The sequence below is a fragment of the Macrobrachium rosenbergii genome, unplaced genomic scaffold (genome assembly GCF_040412425.1).
Source record: "Macrobrachium rosenbergii isolate ZJJX-2024 unplaced genomic scaffold, ASM4041242v1 171, whole genome shotgun sequence".
In the NCBI taxonomy this organism is placed as follows: Eukaryota; Metazoa; Arthropoda; class Malacostraca; order Decapoda; family Palaemonidae; genus Macrobrachium; species Macrobrachium rosenbergii.
This window is the reverse complement of record NW_027100729.1, coordinates 2736499-2760471: the sequence shown is the minus strand read 5'-3', so window position 1 is coordinate 2760471 and position 23973 is coordinate 2736499. Positions and strand designations below refer to the sequence as shown.

At 41.1% G+C, this 23973-nt stretch overlaps 3 protein-coding genes across 7 annotated transcripts in view; all 3 read right to left on the bottom strand.

Annotated features, from left to right (window-relative positions):
* Window positions 1-23973, bottom strand: part of LOC136838168 (uncharacterized) — an 864161-nt gene that overhangs the window by 138389 nt on the left and 701799 nt on the right. The window lies entirely within an intron of this gene.
* Window positions 1-23973, bottom strand: part of LOC136838185 (gastrula zinc finger protein XlCGF57.1-like) — an 87776-nt gene that overhangs the window by 9628 nt on the left and 54175 nt on the right. For 2 of the 5 annotated variants that reach the window (XM_067103064.1, XM_067103065.1), the window contains exon 2: window positions 21196-21316. The exons of 2 other annotated variants lie outside the window; for them this stretch is intronic. In XM_067103064.1, the coding sequence (XP_066959165.1) occupies window positions 21196-21316 (121 nt within the window). Of the gene's footprint in view, window positions 1-10262; window positions 12271-21195; window positions 21317-23973 lie in introns of those variants that run through there. One more of the 5 variants, XM_067103062.1, reaches the window with a different exon arrangement.
* LOC136838171 (zinc finger protein 160-like) lies at window positions 14317-21186 on the bottom strand. The gene has a single exon (XM_067103046.1). It carries the CDS (start codon window positions 20963-20965, stop codon window positions 18977-18979), a length of 1989 nt encoding a protein of 662 aa, XP_066959147.1. The 5' UTR covers window positions 20966-21186; the 3' UTR covers window positions 14317-18976.

Sequence of the window (23973 nt, the reverse complement as noted above, 5' to 3'; positions counted from 1 at the left end):
CCCATCCAAGAGGGAGCAGCAGACATCATAGGAGCTGCCTGGGCAGCCAGGGCAACATTAGCAGCAGAAGCAGCCTGGGTGTTAGAGATATCAAACACAGTAGCCAGGGCAACAGGAGCAGCAGTTGTGGCCCGGGCGGCAGGGGCATTAAGCACAGGAGCAGCAACAGGCATGGTAGGGGCAGCCAGGGCAGGAGGAGCGTCGACAGCAGCATGAATGCTAGAAACCACAGGAGCAGCAGGAGCCAGGACCATCAGATGAGGAACGGAAGAGGTAACCATCATCGACAGGAAAGGCTGGGTAGTGGAAGTCAAAGCAAAACCTGAAGGCGGAGGCACCCTGTGCTGGGACACCGGAACAGCCGCCACCTGCGCTCTGAGGTGGGTAGAGATGGTGACCAGTATCTCTGCAAAAGCTGTCACAGTCACCATCGTAGTCATAGTAATAGTGGCCGCCTGTCACCACCAGAGTGGTAGCCAGGTGTGACAGGAGGCCCTGCAAAGATGGTGGGCCCATGAGACTGAGAGAACACCAGGCCACCAGAAGATCGCTCGCCTACTGATCATGGAGAGCATCAACTGCCAAACTGGAAGAAGGAACAGTCGGGTCAGTGAAGGGAGACTCTACTCACTCCGAGGGAAAGAATTCCCCCTCGAAGCAAGGAGAGGCCCCTAAAAGGAGGTTGTCCTGATCGTCCGCTCCCCTCCGACATTCCATGCTGGATGGAGCAAGCAAAGAAGACAGAGGGGAGTCCTAAAGGAGAGACAGCCATAAGGGGAAGCTTGTGGGGAGACAGAAACAAGGAGGAAGGATGAGGCACCACAGGCGTAGTCAGGGGCATATAATCCTCAGATGACACCATGGTAGTCTTCCTCCAATACCGTTTCCTACATGCAAACTTCACCCACTGCTCTGACGACCAGGAACAACACTCAGTACACATGAAGCCACGAGAGCACACACGCTCCCTGCATGATGACTAGAGGGCATGAGGATCTACATCAACATATGAGTAGAAACTGCCAAATTTTTTGCCGCCAACCGAGGGACATACAAGCTGGGGAAAGGCAGGCTTCCGCACAGGCTTCTCTAACTCATGGGTTTAAATACTTGCATGATAAAAACACATAATCCCCCGTATTCACGGGGGATGCGTACCACATCCCTCTGCAAATAGCTAAAATCTGCGAATACTTAAGACCCCCTCTAAAACACTCACAACTACCTATTTTGATAGTTCTCAGACAAAAACCCTCTAAAAATGCTTATACCTGAGTATTTTAATAGTTTTATCACAAAAAGTGCATTTAGTCATGAAAATGATATGAAAACATAGCATTAGTGAATATTTCTCAGTGAAAAATACCGTGAATGGAAGAATTTTCCACAAATAATGTGTATATATGTTCCATAGAGAAATCCGCGATAGGTTAGTCCGTGAATCGTGAGAACACAAACACGGGGGGTTTACTGCACACCAGAAAGATTCATAACAAAAAAAGAAAGATCCCACCGGGAGAAAACAGCACAACGACAGTCAGGGCAGAGAGGAAAGAAACACGTCTACACATCACGGCGGCTGAAAGCAAATTGGAATGTTTACGTCCGGGCGAGCAGGTGGTTAACTGCCTAACCACCTTGTTTGGAAGTTCAACGGCTGTTTCCAGCTTCGCTGAAAGTAATTCCAAATGTAAAGGACTGCTGGTTTGTATATTGTGGAGGAACAAATACCTTATGCCTTATCAATTTCTTCAACATTTTGATTGCCACTCATTCGCTGCTGACACCAGGACCAATACCTAGAGACTTTATTACATGGACAAAATAAGGACTCTCTGGAAGTATAAAATGATGCCCAAGGAAAATGTTTGTGAAACATTTCGTATGGAGAAGACTAGGTTTTAGCAGACCCTGGCCCCATTTAACTCTATCAGTTAATACGCCTTGGCAGGCCCCATCTACCCGAGAGCTACATCTGCGAAAATCAATATTATACTTCGCACATTGTCTGAGAAATTACTAATCAAAATACGACACTCATTCTGGTGTCATTTTAAATCAGATTAATTGTACTTTTTGGTGTGTTAACATTTAAAACAAAGGCTCAAAGTAAACAAGCGGAAAACTGCCAAAAACTTCAGTCAGCGCATCATGAATAACTCACAGTCTGGGTTTTGAACAAAGCGTTTGTGTCATTAAGTGATTAAAGATTCAATATAGCTTATATTAGATACTACATATAATTTATGGACATTCTCTCTTACTGCAATTACTACTTCACTTTTATGTAACTTACCTAGAGTATGTTATTGAGGAAAATTAACACGATACCGAAGAAAACATGTTCCTTCGCAGATTATCAGTGATCATCCATAACAACAGAGGTTATCTGTGGCAGAGAGATGTGGTCTCCATTAGCATATAAAAGTTTTCTATACACAATACAGTACCAAGGATACTGTACACTAACCTCTCGCAGATTCAATACAAATGTTAGACTAATGCAGAGCAAAACATGCATGAAAAAATGTCATTTTTCCCATTCCTGTCTTTTGTGTCCCTGTATGAACCTGCAAACACAAGTTCTGTACAGGTTCAATTTTGGTACTGTTAATGTTCTGGATACTTCCACATCAATATGAACTAAAAATATGTCATTTTAAAATTTGCTACTTTCATGTAAACATTTCAAAATAAAAAAGTATTGCAGAACTAGTCTAAAGCTTTATTTGCAATGGTTTACATATAAACCACGTAAAAAATAAAGTACAAAAATCTTGCAGTGTCTTATGCATAAATCTATGGAAGAGATACAAGTAGCATTCTATATTTAGTTATAATGGACTATAAAACCAAAACTTGTCCATTCACAACTTTTATCATTTAGTTGTTTAACCAGACCACTTAGTCAAAATATTTGACTCTCATTGGACTAGTCTAAGAGATTCATCTATTTCCAAAACTACATAAAAGATGTCCAACTGTCAGTGTTGACCTGCTTTCTTTTAATACAAAGACTGGGTCACGTGGACCATTCAAGTATACACGGGTCATACGTGGGGGGGGGGGCAAATTTGATAAGAGATTAAATGACTTTGCAAACCTTTTTTTATACGAAAACAATTCAACCACGGGTTGGGTCTGCTTTTTGTTGTCAGGTTCAACATTCCATAAACCCTGACATTCAAGATAACGGGTCTACAATATGTGATGTTAAATGACCACTAACTGAAATGGTTATGTCTGATTTGGCTAAAGAAATTGCATACTGCACATTCAGTTTTGGAGGTAGCTAAAACTAATTCAAAACAAACAGCAGCATTACAAAAGGCTAATCATTTCTGTTTCCTGCCTCTCTGAGGTAGACATTTAGGCCAAATTATACATCCTTGTAACACACTGTGGATCTATCAGAACACTTCCCGGGAGAAACCAAAACGTGTCCTCCAGGATCACTGCCTCTCGTTGCGGAAGAGAATACCCTTCACGGCAAGGAGAGGCAAAGAGAGACCCCAGTCCAGACGATTCAGAGTCACAACAAACTGCAGTCAGCAAGACCCCTCCAAGGCAAGTGGAATTGTACTCTGTCAAGGCAGGGAAGGAGCATGGAGTCTCGACCTGAATGAACTCCTTGTCTGAAGAAAAAGTATTCATCTGGTCGAGAATGCTCTCAATAAGCAAGGACATGCAGCGACCCCACCGAAACTCTTGGCCCCTTCAGGAACTGTGAGGTTATGAGCGATGAAGATATTCATTGGGGAAGCCATGGTCCTGTCCCGGATATCTTCATGCTGACGAATAGGCGTGCAATTCTTTGAGAAACGAGGGAGATTGCAACTTGAAGAGAACACCCCGATGCTTACTGGAGCGGGAAGCTCTTGTACCTCTCTCCCTGGAGGGAAACCTTGACAGATCCCCTGCTTGTACTAAGAGACGATCGAAGAACCGATCTCAAAAGCATATCCCGGCTGCCAAACTCTGAAGAAAGACAAATTTATCAGAGTTCTCTCTGTTCACCTCACACCTCTTGGAACAACAGAGAGGAAAGAGAACAGGCGAGGAGAAAAGAGCACTCCTACCTATCCTGCCAATAAGACCAGCAGGAGAGGCAGGACGTGAGCGATAATCAACCAAAGGTGATGACTGCAGCACGAGGAAAGAAGAGCGCTTGTGCCGTGGCAAAAGTGCTTTCCTGGGAAAGTGCAGAAAGTTCACTCAAACAGTATCGAGAACCCGATTCGGAAGAACCGAGTGGGGCCGAGTCGCGCCGCTCCAAACCCAGCCAATCGCATGGACATGATCTGGGCTGGGAGGCATGTGGGGCGAGCCGAGCCAGTCATGTATACGTGATCAGGGGCTGGGCGGGGCGAGACAAGCAGAGCCAGTCACAAGAATGCAATCAGGAGCTGGGTGGGGCGAGTAAGTCGTGCTAAGCCGAGCCGCGCAATCGGAAGCTGGGCAGAGCAGAACTCGTCTGCCGTGAGCTAGCACTGACTTCCTGAACTCTAAACTCCTTCAAGGCTGAAGCCCTCAAGAAGAAGGTTTAAAGGAGGATTCTGTGTCTGCTATCCTCGTGCTTGAACCCTAAGGTCCAAGACACGAGGATGAAACCTGGCCAAGCAACCGAAGTAGCTGGCAGGCAGTGTTGAGACACCCAGGTGCTGAGACACCCAGGTACTGAGACACCCAGGCACTGAGACACCCTGGTGTCTTGGCACTTTCTTTTGTCTTGTACCTCTTGCCAGGAAAGCGCTCGTGATTCAGAGAATATGAGCACCCTATGACTCTCCCAAATCTTGAAAAACAATCATCAGGAGCGGTTCCCTTTGGCTTCGCAAGAAATTGAAATGAGCTAGGCACAGAACCAGTCTTTGACATAGACTTCTAAGACTGGCAGTGAGGGCGCGGCCTCTTGCGCTCTCACGGCCCCTGAAACGTGAGACTCCAGAGGAGAATGCGAGTCAGTTCCCACCCAAGGGCGAAAAGAGGCAACAAGAGAAAAATGCCTCCCAGGAGAGAGGCAGTCCCATAGAAGTCCCACAGGACTCCCAAAGGGAACCTCTTCCCTGCTTCTTCAGGTGTTCAAACTGATAGGATCAAGACATCAGGTTGGGAACCTGACCGAGCACTGGTAAGCACCCAGGGAGCGCTTCTAGTGCTGGCAGGATGAGCCGAGACACCTGGGCGGCCCTTTCTCTTGCGCTGCTCCCGAACTGGGCCAGGGAGAGTACTCTCCAGCCAGATCGGGATACTTGATATTCCACAGAATTCCGAGCACTTGGAGCAACTCGTAAACAAGCGCCTGAAGCAGCACCCGTCTTAGAGGTGGAACCTACAGGACTGGTAACGGGAGCGCAAACCGAGGTCTGCGGCTCCCAAAGCACAAAACCCAGGGGTGTGTGAATCGGTTCCAGAACCAAAGGTCGGGAAGAGCTGACGAGAGACCCAATGCCTCCTCAGAGGGAGGCAGTCCCTAGATGCCCAATTAAGGACTTCAAGGGTGAAGAAGCAGCCTTCCTCTCCTCCAGCTGACAGAGGCCTATCCGGGTTCCCGGGACCCCCCCGAACCTCGTGAGAGGAAAAGAAGAGGCAGCAGAAGACAAAGGCAAGGATGAAGAAGAAGACTGCGGCTACCTCCCACAAGGCGACTTCCTTTACTTCCACTCTGACATCTTCTACAGGATGGTAGACGTGAAACATCGGAAACTCCAGGGCAGCTAGGCAGGATCACAAAAGAAGCAGCCCAGGACACGACCACCAGGAGAAAAAGTAGATGCAATCAGGACAGCTGATGCAGGAGCTACAGGAGTGGTCTGGTAGGCAGGAGCTACAACAACAGCCACGAATACCACGGGAACGCCACCAGTAGCAACAGGAGCAATCAGGGCAGCTGCGGCAAGAGACCAAAAGGAGATGCCCAGAGACTTGTCGCTGAGTCAACAGGAGCAATAAAACAGGAAGCACAGCAGGAGTATATGGGACTACAGATACATCAGAGGCAGTGCCATAGCATACATGAGAGCCAGCAAATAATAGTGGTCGATCCAATCGATGGGACACAGAGTTGGAGCGACACCGACATGGACCTACGCTATCCCAACCAGGTACTGTGGTTGATCCCGAAGCAAACACTGTATGAATGTCGGGATTCATTCAGGCTAAGATATCTCAAACTGAGATATCTAGCCAAACACTGCTGTGCCTACGATGCTCACTGTCAACCTGAAAGAAAAAACAAAGATGATTAGTAGAGGGAGACACCTCCCGTTCCGAGGGCAAATCGCCTGTGGCAAGTGAAGAGGCGAAGGAGAGAGAGAGAAAGAAGAAGTTAGGGAGAGAAACAATGACGACGGAGAGGCGGCCAAGGGTGCTGTGGAAGCGAACTTACCGATGACGCCCGGCAACCCTCCTCCAAAGTTACCCCCGGAACCACTCCACAAGTAGGCAGCGAGAGCAACCAGTCACACCCTAGTACACGGAGGACAAGAGGCCAAAGAAGGGGAGCGAACTTGTTACGTCCCAGCCTAACTCTCGAACGTACAGGGGAAAGCATCAATATATAATGGGCTACAGGAAGAGCAGCATTACCATTGGTTACGCCACTCTACAAAATTCAGCCCCTGGCCGCCACACCCCAGACAGATCCTGGGGACCTATACAAGGCTATCACAGATTTAAGGTTTGAATATTAATGAATATTAAATGCATATAATCTATGCACAAAAAAGAGAAAGATTCCACCAGGATAAATAAGAATTCAACAACAGTCAGGCAAAGAGATCCAAAAACACGTCTGCAACGCATGACGGCCGAAAGCAAACTGGAATGTTTACATCCAGGCCTAACCACCTTGTTCAAGAGTTTAACGGCCGTGTCCAGCTTCCCCATAAGCAATTCCTAACGTAAAGGACCGACGGTTTGTATGTCGTGTAGGAACAATCAAGCTTCCAAAGAATATGGTGTTCATTAGGAAGAAGCAAAACGAGGTCAAGGGAAATACAGAAAGAAAAGACCCCACTTATTATAAAAGAAAAAATTAATAAATTAATAAATATATGAAAATTGATTACAATGCAAGAAAAGTATTAGGGTAGTAAAGTACTGCATTTTAGCTTGAACTTCTGAAGTTCTGCACGACATCCACAGTCCAACAGTGTGAGGAATAAAGGACCTCTGGAAATGAGAAGTCCGACAGTGAGGCACATTTACCGCATATTGGTGCTGCTGTTCAGCGAACCTGGTTGCTCTCTCTCGGCAGATAAAGGGGATCAGGGATCAACTGTGAATGTGAAAGATCTCTGTTGACATACAACTTATGAAAAACTGACAAGCAAGAGACCATCCGTCAATGTTCCAAGTCATAACTACTGCTATTAGGGAACAGGAACCTACCACCATGAAGAACTCTACCTAAATGAGATAAATCTCTGGCAGAAGCAGACATCCACATCAGAGAACAGCACTCCAGTAATAGAAGTACAAACGACCTAAAACAGGTTGCACTGATTTCATCACTGTTATGAATATATGAGGCCTTACGAACAAGACCTACCTTTCATGCTTCAAAATCAAAGTTCTATTTGTAGCGCTGCAAGACTCAACAAAAATGGTGTCATTTTCATTTAAATGATTTTGTCTCCATGCGGTGAATTTGCTCTGTTTGTCATGGTAGACTCATCTACATGGCTGGTCATTTGTCCTAAATTTGATGACCTTTCTAGGGACATATCTTATTAAAATAGCCATCAGCATTTCATTTAACTTCTTGGGATCAGGATCTAATATAGTAACTGAAACACTGTATTAAGTGCCTGACAACCTTCAATAATGCAATTTCAATTGGCTCTGGATTTCAGCCACATCATTTTTCCAATTGTGGAGTTAGGAAAATACTGATTGACAGATATGTCCATCTCAATGGTGCAATGATCAGAAGTGCCTATATATTCACAGACCTTGGACTTGACAATAGCTGGAACATCTCTGAATATGAGGTCTAATCTATTACCAGAAATGTGCGTGGGTTCCTCAATTACCTGGACAAAATAGGAGGATACGCAGACCTCAAGAGCAGGCCAGCCATGCTGAGCTGTGCATTACAGTCTCCACAAATGAAGAATGAAGATTTTGAATCCTGTGACTGAGCCATACCATTGTAATCCATTCCAAAAGGCAGTCACATACAGAATCGTCGATATTTGGATTGCGGTAAACAGCAAATACGTATATAAACACTGTAGAATTTACTGAAAATTTTAAAACGCAGAACTTCATGGCAACTACACTCCAAATTTTTCTGATGATAAATAGGTCAACTGGATCTAGAGAATACAGCCACACCTCTTGAATGCATGTGGGATGTTTAAATAAAATCAGGGCCATCAAAACCCTGGATCAAAAACTCAACCTTTGACTTGTTACTACTTTTACTACTTACAGGAGACTCAGATAAAAATCAAATTGTAGTTCTGGGCACAACTCTGGAGATCAAAAAAATTTGACCTTAACCCTCATAAGCCGCAAATATTTGAGTAAAGTACTTTGCAATTTTTCTTACTATAATGAGTACCAGGGCCTGTATTCAGATCAATGTCTCCCAAAGAATTAAAATTAACAATATAAAATCATTATCAAACCTAATAAGTAGACTCATAACAAAAGTAACATTGTAAAAATTAACAGAACAAATAAACAACAATACTGTCAACAACAACAGTATTTACATTACTTATTTACAAAAACTCCGTAGAGTAAAAATAAACATCACACGTAATTAAAAAAAATGCCAGAAGCAACTGGTTTGCCACAACTGATGGAGGACAGTCAGGATGGAGTTAGAAAGACACTTTTTGAAAAAACAGGAAAGTGGAAAAAAAGGAGGATAAATGTGTGATTGTACTCTCAGGTAGTATTAACCCAGTATGTACTGTATCCAGAGATCAAAGTATTATATACATCCATTTGTATATAATACTTTGATCCTCGAGGGGCTAGTGCTAAACACGGCATCCCAAGGAGCTTCCGCCATGTCGAGTACTAGCACCCAGGAGTAGGTGACGTGTAAAGGTGGATGCATACAGGGTTAATACCACCTCAGGTAAGGGGACTCAAACCCAGGACCATGGAAGGCCACTGTACAATGGCTAAGACAGGAGAACTCGCACGTAATAAGAAACAACAAAAACTGGTGAAAGAAGCAACTTTCACTACAGTTATCTCATAGCATAAATCGTCTTTTGATCAACTGAAAAAATAACCTGGCCATAGGGGTATAGCCTAACCTAGCCTAAAGGGGTACAGCCTAACCTAGCCTAAAGGGGTACAGCCTAACCTAGCCTAAAGGGGTACAGCCTAACCTAGGCTATACGGTTACAGATTAGATTGCCGTAAATCTTCCATGGAATCAAAAATAAATCATAAATTATCATTTACTTAGAAAGTCTTAGGCTACACTAGGCCAGGCTACAGTCTACAGGCTTTATGTACCTTACAGTAATGAGACCCTATATAAACCTGTAGCCTAAACTTACCATCAGCCTATCAGTAAATCATTACGATATAAAATATCATTCATTTAGACAGTCTTACGTTACAGTAGCCCAGGCTAAGCTACAGCCCACAGTCTACAGTCTAGCCTATACAAGGAAGACCCTTTAGAAGGCTGTATCCTGTAGCCTAGAATTATCATAAGCCTCTAAATCATTAAAATATCATCCATTTAGACTACAGCTGTCCAGAGTACAGTCTTTACAGTCTACAGTCCATACAGTTGACCTGTAGCCTGCCGTAAGCAGACCCTATACAAGAATATTACCATGAAAATATCATCCATTCAGACAGTCTTGGGCTACAGCAGCCCAGTCTAGAGTCTATACAGGATACAGTCTACATATAGTCCACAGCCTACAGTCTATACAGTCTAACTATAACCAGACACCTTACAAGCTTTGGATACGATAGCCCCGTCTATAGTCTACATAGTCAATATACAGACTAGCCTATATAGCTGAAATGCCTACAGTCTACAACCTGTAACCTTCAGCAACCACACTCCTTACAAGCTATACAGTCTATAGTCAATATATACAGTCTATATATGCAGTCTTTAACCTGTAACTCACCGAAGCAGAATGTCCCTACAAGCTTACAAGCTCAGGCTGCAGCAGCCCTTCTATGCAGTCTAGAGCCAATATACAGTCTATACAGAATAGTCAGTCTATACATGATCTATACACAGTCTATAACACGTACTACTGTCTCACCGTATTAATGAAGAGGGGAAGGACAGAAGATTCAACAGACACTGGAGTGCAGGACGGCAGTCAATGCCATGGCAGGCTTCTTTGTTTACATGTTTCGGCGTCTTCTACTCGACGGTGTTTAGGTTTGTGGTTCTGGTTTGGAAGTGGTTTCGGCCCTTTTGCTTTGTTATCAGTCAGCTGGGGCAGAATTGTAAGCGATCAGTGGGAAAATATTTAATAACATATAATTTATTAACAAATTTGGTAATTTAATGGTAATTAAGGCAAATAATGGATTCGGTTGAGGGAGGTTTGTTTACGTTTTGGGCGTCGTCTGCTAAACTGTTTTCGGTTGCGGTTGAAGTTTGAATCGATTCTGATTTAATGTCATGCAGTTGGGATAATTATACATTAGTGGGAAAATCATTAAAGCCGTAGGTAATCTGTTTAGTTAGGATAAATGATGATAAGGGGTTGGTTTGTTGACGTGTTTAGGCGTCGTCTACCAGACACCGTTTTCGTTTGTTTGTGGTTCTGGTTTGAACTGATTTTAGGATATAAACGAAATAGATAATTGCATATAATTAGCGGATAATAATTGAAAAATATAGACGATTTACTTAATTATGAGATTGTTAGAGTTAATAATTTTAATGATATTGGGAAATAGGGTTCCATTTTAGGAGTCGTCTACTAAACACTGTTTTCATTTGTGGTTCTGGTTTGAATCTGACGTTTTGAGATGAAATAAATTATAATGAAGAAAAATTATGTAATTAGTGGAAAACAGATTAACAATTGGGGCAATTAGATTAGTTAATGGAAAATTAGGATCATCATCATCTTTCTCTGCATCTTTTCCCTCTTCCATTTGGGGTCGAGGTTTCCTCCACCTGGGTCTTCGGTCAGACACATCGTCCTCTGACTGTGATTGTTGGTCTCTCAGATCATCTTTCATTACATCCATCCACCTTCTTTGCTTCTTCGGTCTTCCTCTCTCTCTCTCTCTCTCTTCCACCTGGCACTTCTATCTGCATCACTCTCCTCCCTACTACAAACGTCTTATCCCTTCTCACCACATGGCCATACCACTGCAGTCTTCTTTCCTGGGCCTTCTTTGACAGTGCTACGATTTTAGTAGTTCCTCTTGTTCTTTCATTCTTGATCCTGTCCATTTTTGTCACTCCACACATCCACCTGAGCATTTTCATCTCTACCGCATCCAATTTCTTCTCTTGCACTCTCTCTACCGGCCATGTTTCTGCTCCATATGTCGAAGCTGGTCTCACTACTGTCTTATACTGTAAACTCTTCCTTTACCCTTTAAGTTGATTCAGCGGTCACTCAAGGCACCTGACGTCTTTCTCCAAATCTCCCATCCAGCCTGCACTGTGTGTGTGTCATTTCTACATCCAAATTTCCATCACCAGCTCCTGCTGAACCAAGATACCTACATTTCTCTACTCGGTTCAACCTTGTTCCTTCCATACTCATCTTGGAGTCTTGATCTTCATTGAACCTTAAGTATTCAGTCTTCTTTCTACTGGTCTTTAATCCTCTGTCTTCCAGTACATCCCTAGGAGAGCTCTTTAGAGATAATCTTGGATATCACCCTTCTCTTTGTAGATAATTCTGGATGTCACCCTTCTCTTTCTAGATAATCCTGGATATCACCCTTCTCTTTATAGATAATTCTGGATGTCACCTTTCTCTTTCCAGATAATCCTGGATGTCACCCATCTCTTTATAGATAATCCTGGATGTCACCCTTCTCTTTCTAGGTAATCCTGGATGTCTCCCTTCTCTTTATAGACAGGCGCAATAAAGCTTTCTCTCCATTCCTTTGGTGTCTTTTCCTGACTGTACATTTCTTTGCTGGGTCCCACAACATGTCTCCTCTTCCTTCTTCTCCCAGGATCTTCCTCCACACCTCTGCTGCAGCAACTCCATCTGGTCCTGTTTCTTTACCATTTTTTATCTTCTTTTGTGCCCTCTTCACTTCCTTTCTCTCTCTCTCTCTCTCTCTCTCTCTCTCTCTCTCTCTCTCTCTCTCTCTCTCTCTCTCTCTCTCTCTCTCTCTATATATATATATATATATATATATATATATATATTATATATGACCATGAGTATTCACGGTCAAATCTTGGTTAAAGTCCTCAGAAGCAGTAATAGGACATAGACAGACCTCTGCCTTTGTACACATCACTCTTACCTGACTTTGCAATTTTTTCTTACTGTGTCTGCAGATATTTTGGCCACTTATTTCACAGGATGAAATATTAAAACTTCTAACACTGTATAGCAACTGTGTAAAGTCCCCGCTGAGCAAGTTTTCTGTGGTGAACCACCCGTTTCCTTCGATGTCGCTCCTATAGGATCGGGTCAAGCGAAATGAGCCATATTTTTCCTGTGTAAATATGTATCTATTACTAATTCATTTGTATCTGCTTCCTTTGCGCATGTGTTAGAATGTTGTTATGTCAATTCTTGTGAACTCATTTTTTACATTACTTGTATTTATCCATTGTAATTATTACCAAGAGTAATTGACCTCGGGTCACCTAAATTCTATTGTATTCCTCTGTGTGACGTCTGCATGTCGCTTTGTAAGAGACCTGCGTTCTGAATAAACTAGCAGTACCTGTCCTCCTGCTCATTATTTCGCACCTCTTAAAACTGTATCTGAAGGTTAATCTGGCCTCATGATAGCACAGGCTCTGGTTCCCAAATCTGCCTGTAATTTGTAGAGCAAGCCATGGGTCCTGTACAGGTGATTAAGAGGTTTATGCTGTTGCAACAATGTCCGAAATTGCTGGTGGATATTACTCCTGCACTGACAGAGAGAGAGAGAGAGAGAGAGAGAGAGAGAGAGAGAGAGAGAGAGAGAGAGAGAGAGAGAGAGAGAGAGAGAGAGAGAGAATTGAATGGATTATAGAATTTAGGCCAAGGAAGGTTTGAAAGGTGTAACAGGAGGAGAAACCCAGAGGTCTAGCAGTTGCAACATCCCAGATGTCCAACAAGCTACAGGTGTGGGATTCCTTCCTCAGCTCTTCCAGACCAGGAAGGTATTCCCGGCTGGGCAGAACCAACCACTCGGTTCAGAGAATTGCCCAGACTCCCCCCACCAATAGTTAAGTCTCCTATGTAGAGAACGAAGGCTTCTATTTGTGTAGGAACAAAAAGCAAATTTTTTAGTAATTTCTATTTTTCCTAAAATACAAACCTGAAGGTCTTTGCATTTATGGCCCACCTCAGCCACCCCTCATTCTGGTACCTGGGCCAAAAGGCAAAGTGGAGTACAGACCGATGAGGCAGGGCCAAAGCATGGGGGGGGTGGGGTGGTACTACTTTCCTGGGGCCACTGACAGCAGCTTTTTTATTTCAACTTTTCTTTTTGGAGAATAAACAAAATCAAAGGACAAATGATGCTCAAGGGTCCATGCTCCCCTAACATTGCTATTATTTATTTTTTCAATTTTAATAACTGATGATCGACTATATTTTGGGTACTTCCACTTACTCTTGCAATGAATTCATACAAACCAATTGAGTTGATGTATTCCTAATATGAATTGTGTGAGGCCTGAGATGGAAGTGGTGGTGTGAGGCTCCCAGTGGGAGAGGGAGAGTGTGGGAGGGGCCCCATTTTTATGCAAGTACCGGGGCCTGAAAGGGTGATGCTTAGGCCTGACGAGTGGGCAGGACTTTCCCTGCCCCGCCACCATCGGTTGTTACTGACCTTGTTTGAAAGCTTAACAGCCGTTCCAGCTCGCGTCTGCAGGCTAAATCCCCAAGTACAGAACTTCAGGTTTGTATGTTAGGAAAAATACAAATTTGAGTCCATCCTTTAGATGACAACAGAATTCCCGTCTTTTGAAAAATGTAGTTTTATTCCTTTGTAGGAAAAGCTCTTGAAGAAAATGATTACTTCTCAGGTTATGGGAAAATCTGTTTGGTTTTATTCAGTACAAGGTCACTTTAATGGTAGCATTTGTAAGTAAATAGTAGTACACCATATACTGATACTAGTACAGTACTTTAATATTTACTTTAAATGGTAAAAAAGAGTTAGTTGCAAAAATGTAGGGTTTATTGTTAGGCCAACATTGTGGCGAGAGTTACAAAAATAAGTGTATAAAAATACAATTGGTCTGATACAAAACGTAGGAGCATGATAGCTTATCACATGCTGTGAGGTGATTCAAATAGTATTCGATACTACACGTGAGAAACATAAGAAGCAATACAGGCAGTCACTGAGTTATGACAGAGATCTGTTCCTGAGGCAGCGACTCAAGTACAATCCACCTTAAGTCAGATCTAATAATAATAATAATAATAATAATAATAATAATAATAATAATAATAATAATAATAATAATAATAGTAATACTAATAACACTGTATTCTTTATTTCAACTCACACAATCTAGATACACGAGATAAAATGACAAAAATGATAATTGGCAATAAATACAGTACTTAACATTAAAGAAATTATAAAAATGATGAAAAATTGAGTAATTTACATATAATCAACAATTCAACTGACCTTTGAACAGTGTAAATTTAATTGCATAGTCAAGTGCTTAAAGGTATTGCCTGTCCATACAACACAAACAAAACACTACGTAGTGTTTTAGTTCTTGTCCACTTTTCATTCAGTCACAAACGTTAAATTAGAATGCGTTGCGGCAACTGTCACTTCATACCCATATAAGTCTAAGAGGCAACACAATGATTAGGCATTGCATTTAGATCTTGTTTGCTGCTCATTCAGTTGTAACCATTGAAAAACTACTGTATGTGATATCTGTAAGTCTCTCTCTCTCTCTCCACTCTGCAGGTTTAAAAGCTCTTGTTATCAATTTAGGCAAATATGAAGTGTAATCTTTCTTTTAGCCTTCAAAGGTAATGCCAATTGCAGTTTTGCATCTCTCTCTCTCTCTCTCTCTCACTCACTTTTGCCAGCACTCAAGGATTGGTTTCCATACCTTAGAGAACTCTGCATGTGTCACCTTGTTTCTGTAAATTGCTCACATTCAGAGTAATTAGTTGATATACAGTAGTGATAAAGTTAATATCCTCTAATGGAATGTAATTAATATAACTGCATCAATCAGTGTTTACAGTAAGTATGGTGCAATACAGATTTCAAAGTCTTTCCAACCAAATATATAAGATAGCCTCAGCTCCAGTAGCTTCAGATGTTTTGGAAGGTGTAAATTTTGTATGGCACAACAAATAAATAACAGAATGAAATGTTTATTAGATTTTTAATGTGGGGGTAACAAAGTGCAGTACAAAATAATAGCTACTTTCAATATCAAATAAGCATGTGTCGACATACATGTATGCATCATGATGCTGTGCATTTGCACATTCCTCTTTCTCCCCAATGGCTATTCTTCATAAAAAAAAAAATAGATTTTTCAAGTTTGGCCCATGTAAACAGATCTGGCAATGCGAACAGGTAGGAGAGAGAGAGAGAGAGAGAGAGAGAGAGAGAGAGAGAGAGAGAGAGAGAGAGAGAGAGAGAGAGAGAGAGAGAGAGAGAGAGAGAGAGAATTTCAATGTTAATTTTTTTATACATTTATTCAGTAAACAGTTTTGTACAGTTTGGTTTTCATTATGTGTACAGTACAGTACTGGAGAGTATTCTGCACTGTTTATAAGCATATACTGTACAGTACTGTAGTCAGAAAACAGGCAAAAAAAAATTGAGTACAAAATGATCATTTTCATGATACTACAATTGATTATTTAGATATTTACCTACTGTTAAAGTTAGCTTATGTTTTTGCGCCATTAGATGCGATCGGCATGCAAGATAAAAAAAAAAAAACACTTTGCTAACCTTCTAGAACTGTCTCTGTAATCACCTGTTTCCCACCAGGTGGTGTTGGTATGTTTATGTTCTTGTCAGAAGCTGAGAAAACAATGTTCAAGCTGCTAATGGCTATAAATTATCGTGCATCGGCAACGTGGATGAAACTCGATCGTAATTAAAATGGGAGAGAAAGTATTTTAATCAAAACTACTGGGCATGAAAAAACACATTACTGCTATTTTTACACCGAGAAACGATAAATACATGAAGCCTGTATTATGACAAAATCAAGTGAAAATAGCGAACAGAATCTTGATTTTATTTTTTACACTAAACAAACACCCCCCCAAATGGCCAACGTCATCTATTAACGAAAAAAAAAGCTAAATTAATTTCACAATGAGACGTATTTAAGTTATATTTCGACTTAAAGACACTTCGTTTAACAAAAAATAACCTTGCCCCATATAAATAAAGTATCTAGAGATTCATTTACACTAACTAGAATCAAGAAAAGCACTCTGAAATTAGTTAAATACAGTGAAATAAACACCGCATAATCAATTTCCAACCCAAAACACTGATTGCTATGATCCCAATTTAAAATACAAAAGCAATATTATTGGGTACAGTGAATTAAGGTATAACATTTTAAAAGATCCAAGGAAACGACGCATATTTGTTATGTTGATGCTTGTATAATATGATATGTGAATACAGAGTACTGTATAGCCTAATGTAGGCTAGGCTACCATATATGTATACTGTACGATATACCATGGTGTGGACTAAGCTAATTCTTGTTTGTTATTCAATTTCTCTTTGTACTGAATGATCATAAGTCACTCTGCATGAACCTCCAGAATTAGGTGATATTAATAATTATACCATGTATGTATAGAGTATACTTTATAGTGAAGGCTAGGCTACCATATATGTGTACATGGTACTGAATACCCTAGTGTAGGCTAGGCTATATTTCAGATACGTTTTTTCCCCAAAAATGCTGGTTTTTTTTGGAACCTAACCCCATCGTAAGTAGGATAATACCTGTATAAGCATTTTTAGTTTTTTGTGTGTGTGTGTTTGACTATCAAAATAGGCAGTTCTATGTGTTTTTAGGTTTCTAAGTATTCACGGGTTTTAGCTATTTGCAGGGGGGGGGGGTGGCATGCATCCCCCGTGATACGGGGGGTTTACTGTAATACAAATTTTCCATAACGATTTTTACACTTAAAAATTAAACAAACACTTTCTGCAGGGGAATCACATTTTTGAAAAGTGCCGTAACTTTGCGAATTGGTATCACATCTTGTAAAAGTACACTAAGTGTACATGATGTAATTACCTATGTATCATATTACTCCATGAACAAAAATAAAAATAATACATTTTTCATACAGATTTTACACATAAAAGCATGAAAACTTGTAAATTGCTTCAAAAATTAAACATAAACACTTCTGGAGGGTTTCTTGGGGATTTTGCAAATTTCACTTCTGTGAAAAAATCACTTTGCCAACTAGTTAGGTTCCAGTGAAAAGTTTGCATATCTGTGAATTCACGCAACTCGAATCGTATAAGATCGAGGTATTACTGTAATTGACATTTTACATCCAGAAGTGTTTTTTTTTCTTACCATATCCACAAATTTCCAATCTCTACAAGAGCCTTGGATATATTACAGCAATTAATTGAGGGTTTACTCTAAATGGCTACTTTCCAGTACGCATTCTTATATGATGTATAAGACCTGATTTAGTGGAAAATGCTTTCCAACGTTCCTTGCACATGAATGGCTTTTCTCCAATATCAATTCTCATATGGTCTGCAAGTGTATAATATGATATGGGGCACATTAATAATTTTCAATGGACATACTGTACATAATTATAGTTTGACACAGTTGAAGGAATTCTGATGACGAATTCAGGATGTGCGGGTTTTTCTGCAAGGATTGCGAAGGGTAAACAATCCTTCATCGTACCACTCTGGTGTGCAGTCGCACCATCCGCTCGCTCAGTGACTGATCGGAGATGTTTATGGAAATTGAGCTTAGTTGAAAGAATTCTGTTGACAAATTCAAGACGTGGGAAAAGGTAAGCATCTTTTGTTCAAAGACCTGTGGTATGCAAGGCTCCCAAAGTTACAGCATTACGTGCTTTGTCCTAGTGATATGAAAACACATATGTGGGAAATGTTACCACCTATCATTTTTATGACTTCGGGAAATAAATAATTTTAATGTATAATTTCTATCATGTTCCCGTGACTTTAGTATCCTCTTAAGTATAAAATGTATTGTAGCTCTTATCTTTCAAGACGGGAAAACCACATACAGTACTTGGTTACCCAGTGTGCTTGGCTTTTGTAGGAAATAGGATGCGTGACAGAAGTTGGAAAGAATTCGTGGGGGGAGACGCTGTCTGATCTCAACGAGCACCCCATTGCTATATTTTTTTTTATAAATAAACGAAAAAAACATCCATGTGTCTTCATTAGAAGCCACCATATGTATTACATAAAAATATGTTTCATGGAAAATGCTTTCCCACATTCCTTACATATAAATGGCTTCTCTCCATTATGAATTCTCATATGAACTAAGATCTGGTTTCTGGGAAAATGCTTTCCCACATTCCTTGCACATGAATAGCTTCTCTCCAGTACTGATTCTCATATGAACTGTAAGATGTGATTGCTTAGAAAATGCTTTACAACACTCATTGCACATGAATGACTTCTCTCCAAAATGGATTCTCATAAAAGAAAGATATGGGGTAAGATATGGTATCTTGGAAAATGCTTTCCCTCATTCCTTGCACGATTGGCTTCTCTCACGTATACATTCACATATGACGTGTACAATTGGTTTCTGGGAAAATGCTTTCCCACATTCCTTTCACATGAATGGCTTCTCTCCAGAATGGATTCTCATATGACGTGTAAGATTTGTTTTCTGGGAAAATGCTTTCCCACATTCCTTGCACATGAATGGCTTCTCTCCAGTATGGATTCTCATATGAGTTGTAAGAGCTGGTTTCTTGGAAAATACTTTCCCACATTCCTTGCACATGAATGGCTTCTCTCCAGTATGTATTCTCATATGATCTGTAAGACTTAGTTTCTCGGAAAATACTTTCCCACATTCCTTGCACATGAATGGCTTCTCTCCAGTATGGATTCTCATATGAACTGTAAGATTTGGTTTCTGGGAAAATGCTTTCCCACATTCCTTGCACATGAATGGCTTCTCTCCAGTATGCATTCTCATATGAACTGTAAGGTATCGTTTCTGGGAAAATGGTTTCCCACATTCCTTGCACATGAATGGCTTCTCTCCAGTATGGAATCTCATATGAGTTGTGAGATTTAGTTTATGGGAAAATGCTTTCCCACATTCCTTGCACATGAATGGCTTCTCTCCAGTATGTATTCTCATATGACATCCAAGAACTTTTTTACTGGCAAATGCTTTCCCACATTCGTTGCACATGAATGGCTTCTCTCCTGTATGTATTCTCATATGAGCTGTAAGATTTGGTTTATGAGAAAATGCTTTCCAACATTCCTTGCACCTGAATGGCTTCTCTCCAGTATGGATTCTCATATGACATCCAAGATCATTTTTACTGGAAAATGCTTTCCCACATTCCTTGCACATGAATGGCTTCTCTCCAGTATGGATTCTCATATGAACTGTAAGATCTGGTTTCTGGGAAAATGCTTTCCCACATTCCTTGCACATGAATGGCTTCTCTCCAGTATGCATTCTAATATGAACTGTAAGATTTGCTTCATAGGAAAATGCTTTCCCACATTCCTTGCACATGAATGGCTTCTCTCCAGTATGGATTCTCATATGAGCTATAAGATGTGGTTTCCTGGAAAATGCTTTCCCACATTCCTTGCACATGAATGGCTTCTCTCCAGTATGTATTCTCATATGAACTGTAAGCCTTGTTTTCCTGGAAAATGCTTTTCCACATTCATTGCACATGAATGACTTCTCTCCTGTATGGATTCTCATATGACGTCCAAGATTATTTTTACTGGAAAACGCTTTTCCACATTCCTTGCACAAGAATGGCTTCTCTCCAGTATGGATTCTCATATGACATCCAAGAACTATTTTACTGGAAAATGCCTTCCCACATTCCTTGCACATGAATGGCTTCTCACCAGTATGAATTCTCATATGACGTCCAAGATCTGATTTACTGGAAAATGCTTTCCCACATTCCTTGCACATGAATGGCTTCTCTCCTGTATGCATTCTCACATGGACTTTAAGATCTCCTTTCCTGGAAAATGCTTTCCCACATTCCTTGCACATGAACGGCTTCTCACCAGTATGGATTCTCATATGACATCCAAGAACTTTTTTACTGGAAAATGCTTTCCCACATTCCTTGCACATGAATGGCTTCTCTCCAGTATGAGTTCTCATATGATGTGTAAGATTTGGCTTTTGGGAAAATGCTTTCCCACACTCACTGCACATGAATGGCTTATCTCTGGTAGGATTTGTGCTATGACTTGTAAGATTAATTTTATTGCAAAATGCTTTCTCACAGTCAGTGGATCTGAAAGGCTTCTCTCCATTGTGACTATTCCTTCTTTCTTGTTTTACTTCCTTTTTGCAAGTTAGTGGATCTTTTTCATTCACTACTGAATTCATTTCATATGAATATTCATCATCTTCATTAGACTCACAGAATACCTCTGGCTCTATTTTGATGTCCATCAGTGGATCCAGAGACAAAAACTCATCATCACTGGTTTCACTAAAGGCAGCCATGTTGCTGTTTTCTTCATTTATGGAAGGGTGTGATAATGCACCTTCAGTTTCACTTTTCAAAGGTAACTCTAGAGAATGTTCTGGATTCATTTTAGCCTTTTGTCCTGCCCTGTTCTGTAATGGCAATGTGTTCAATTGACAATTCTTAACACAAAATTGTTTACAAATGATTACCCAATAAATCTGTTATAAATTAAGTACTACAATATCTTGAAGGAATACAACCAGATTTCATTGCAGATGTATGAATCTAATATTCAGAACAGATTTTACTTGTAATTTGTAATGTAGGAGTACAATAATCTGCTGTTGCCTCTTACACTTGAAGAGCTGCTATTGGTAATGTTACATGTAGTACCATCAAACACACAAGCATTCCCAGAATCTTGATGCTGCTCAAAACTGACGAAGGAAGGAAGGAAGGTTCTTCTGAGGGAGAATCTGAAATCAAAGATTGTGACACAGATTTAGGAAACATAATGCCAGAACTTAAGCAAAATAAATTTAATTCAGGTTCCTATAAAGGTCTCAGGCCAACTGACAAGGTGTGTATTTGACAGTACCATCCAAATATTAATACAATCTAACCAAATGTTGTCCAGGCACAGCATCAAAACATACCTGAGTCAACAATGCAACAACAGATTAACAGTTGATGTTGACTCCCCCTCTCTCACATCTGAAAACCTTCTTAGCATAAGATTACAGTATTACTGATGAACATATCCTTATTAACAAATGAAAGGCCAAGAATAGAAAATGCAAGAGACCAGTATAAGAATTTTGTGGGGGTAACAGCAGGAAGGGTACATTATACAGTAAATGCTTAATTATATATGATCCAGTTATACATAACACCACACTATCCACAGATGCAGTAAACAGTAACAAGAAAAAGTGAGGGTGAACTGAGTAGTAATTTCAAGAGGGACGAAAGTTTTCAAATTAGTTTCACTGATTGTTACTGTAGACACAATAGAGGAGCAGCTACTAAGACCAGCAACACTGATGACAATCTTGGAAGGTATGACAAACTGTTTTCAGAGTCCTACAAACCAGAGCTTTTTATGAAGGAGTATCTTTCAGTGCAAGTTGGAAATGGGTTAACTGGTGGTTAAGAAGAGTGAGTAAGGGAATTCCCCTCACTCACATGACATCACCAAGCACTTCTGCTTCTTTTGGCCTGACAAACAAAGAGGGCTGGTTGAGATGGGAGATGTGAAGTTTTCATAATAAAACTAATACTGTAATACTTACCTGAACACCTGAATTAGCCCTGGTCACCTACCAGCCCGAACTATATCCCCATAGCTTTTACCCACTAAGTGGGTAATTAACTGTTAGCGTTACCAACGCTTACAGGAAAATCTTGTCAAACGAGTTACCTGAAGTACCGTTGGCAACACTGCTGCAAGTCCCGGCTGAGTGAGGCCGAGATCCCCAACAATGCGTTATCCACTATTCAAATTGAAGTGGGGAGGAGGGTGGGAATCATTCAGGTGTTCAGGTAAGTATTACAATATTAGTTTTATTATGAAAACTTCATATTGCAATACACTCCCTGAACACCTGAATTAGCCCCATTAACAAAATTTTGAGGAGGTGGGATCAATCTAATTCAGCTCGACCTGCCAACAGGGAAAGCAGGTAACTCATTATTCGCCTACTCTGTATAAATTAATGTACATTTATCCTCACCTGGTTATCCCACTCGGCAGGTGAGAATGCCTGTAGAGAGAGTAACCCCGACGTCAGTCTCATGTCTAGGTACTGTCTGAGTCGAGCTACCTCTCAAGGGGTATTCCAACCTCCTCATGGACAGAGAGTAGCAAAATAAAAACCCAACCTACCATGTGGCTAATCACAGCCTCCCATGACTAGTGGAGAACGACGAACCTCCCACTTGGCTAATCAAAGCACTCTCGTGTATGGAGGGGTATGAAGAACCTCCCATGTGGCTATTGTAGCCTCTCATGTATGGAGAAGCTGAGTGTGCAGGATCTTCGATTTCTTCGCCGCCCATTGCCGCTGATGTCTGCGCAGAAGAGGTTGAAGAAACCAAACTTGTCCACTGGATCTGCCTAACTTCACAGTACTAATGTCAAACTTAATACTCTCACTATGAACCCCTACTAACAGAGAATCCAAAGTTCCTCAGGCTACATTCATTACCTAGAGTTCCTCCCACCCTTGACATTACTACGTAATTATAAGATCGAGCTGGTCGTCACAAAGGGACTAAGCGAGTAACTCTTCTTCAAAGAAAACTGAATGTCTTTGAGGTAGAAAGTCGTGAAAACCGACACCGACTTCCAAGTGGCTGCCTCTAAGAACCTCCACACTAAGAGAGTACCCCCTTAGCTAAATGAACACACCAGCGATAAAAGGGTTAGCCGCTACACACGGACTAAGAGAATAACTTTCATGTAAGAAGGAGACCGATGAATCTCCCAAGTGGCTATTCAGAGCCTACTCAGTATGGAGGGAATGAGGTAGTGTGCCGAGCCGTTGACCCTCTGCCCTGCAGGTTGCGGCAAAGGCCGACGAGCGAAGAAGTATCCCGGCGCCGACGAAACAGCCTAGGCTAGCCTACGAGAGCACCTCTTTGGACTCTCGTAGGGAAACTATCAAAGACTAGGATACTTAAAATGTACTAAACTTAAGTTCATTTGATTATACTATCACTGTTGCTTAAGACTCTAAAGCCTAAAAGGAATTCGTCTATCTGGTTAACCTAATAATCCACTACGTGAATACTACCTTAGCTAAATGAGCGCACCCTAGATAATTGACTTCGCCGTTAAACATGGACTAAGAGAATAACCTTCCGAGTCTTCGCACTAAGAGAATACCACCTCAGCTAATTGAACATACCCTAGATAGAAGAATTCGCCGCTATATGCGGTGCGGCGAATTGAACGTCTCTTAAGTAAAGGAAGAAAACAGACGGACTCGCAAGTAAACTACCTCCAGAATAGAAGACACTGAACCATCCTTAGAAAAGAAGATGAAGTGGACATACTCCGAATGCTGTGTGGTAACAAAGGGATTTTGACAAAGGAAAAATCTATTTCTGGGTGAAGACCTGTGTCGCCCAG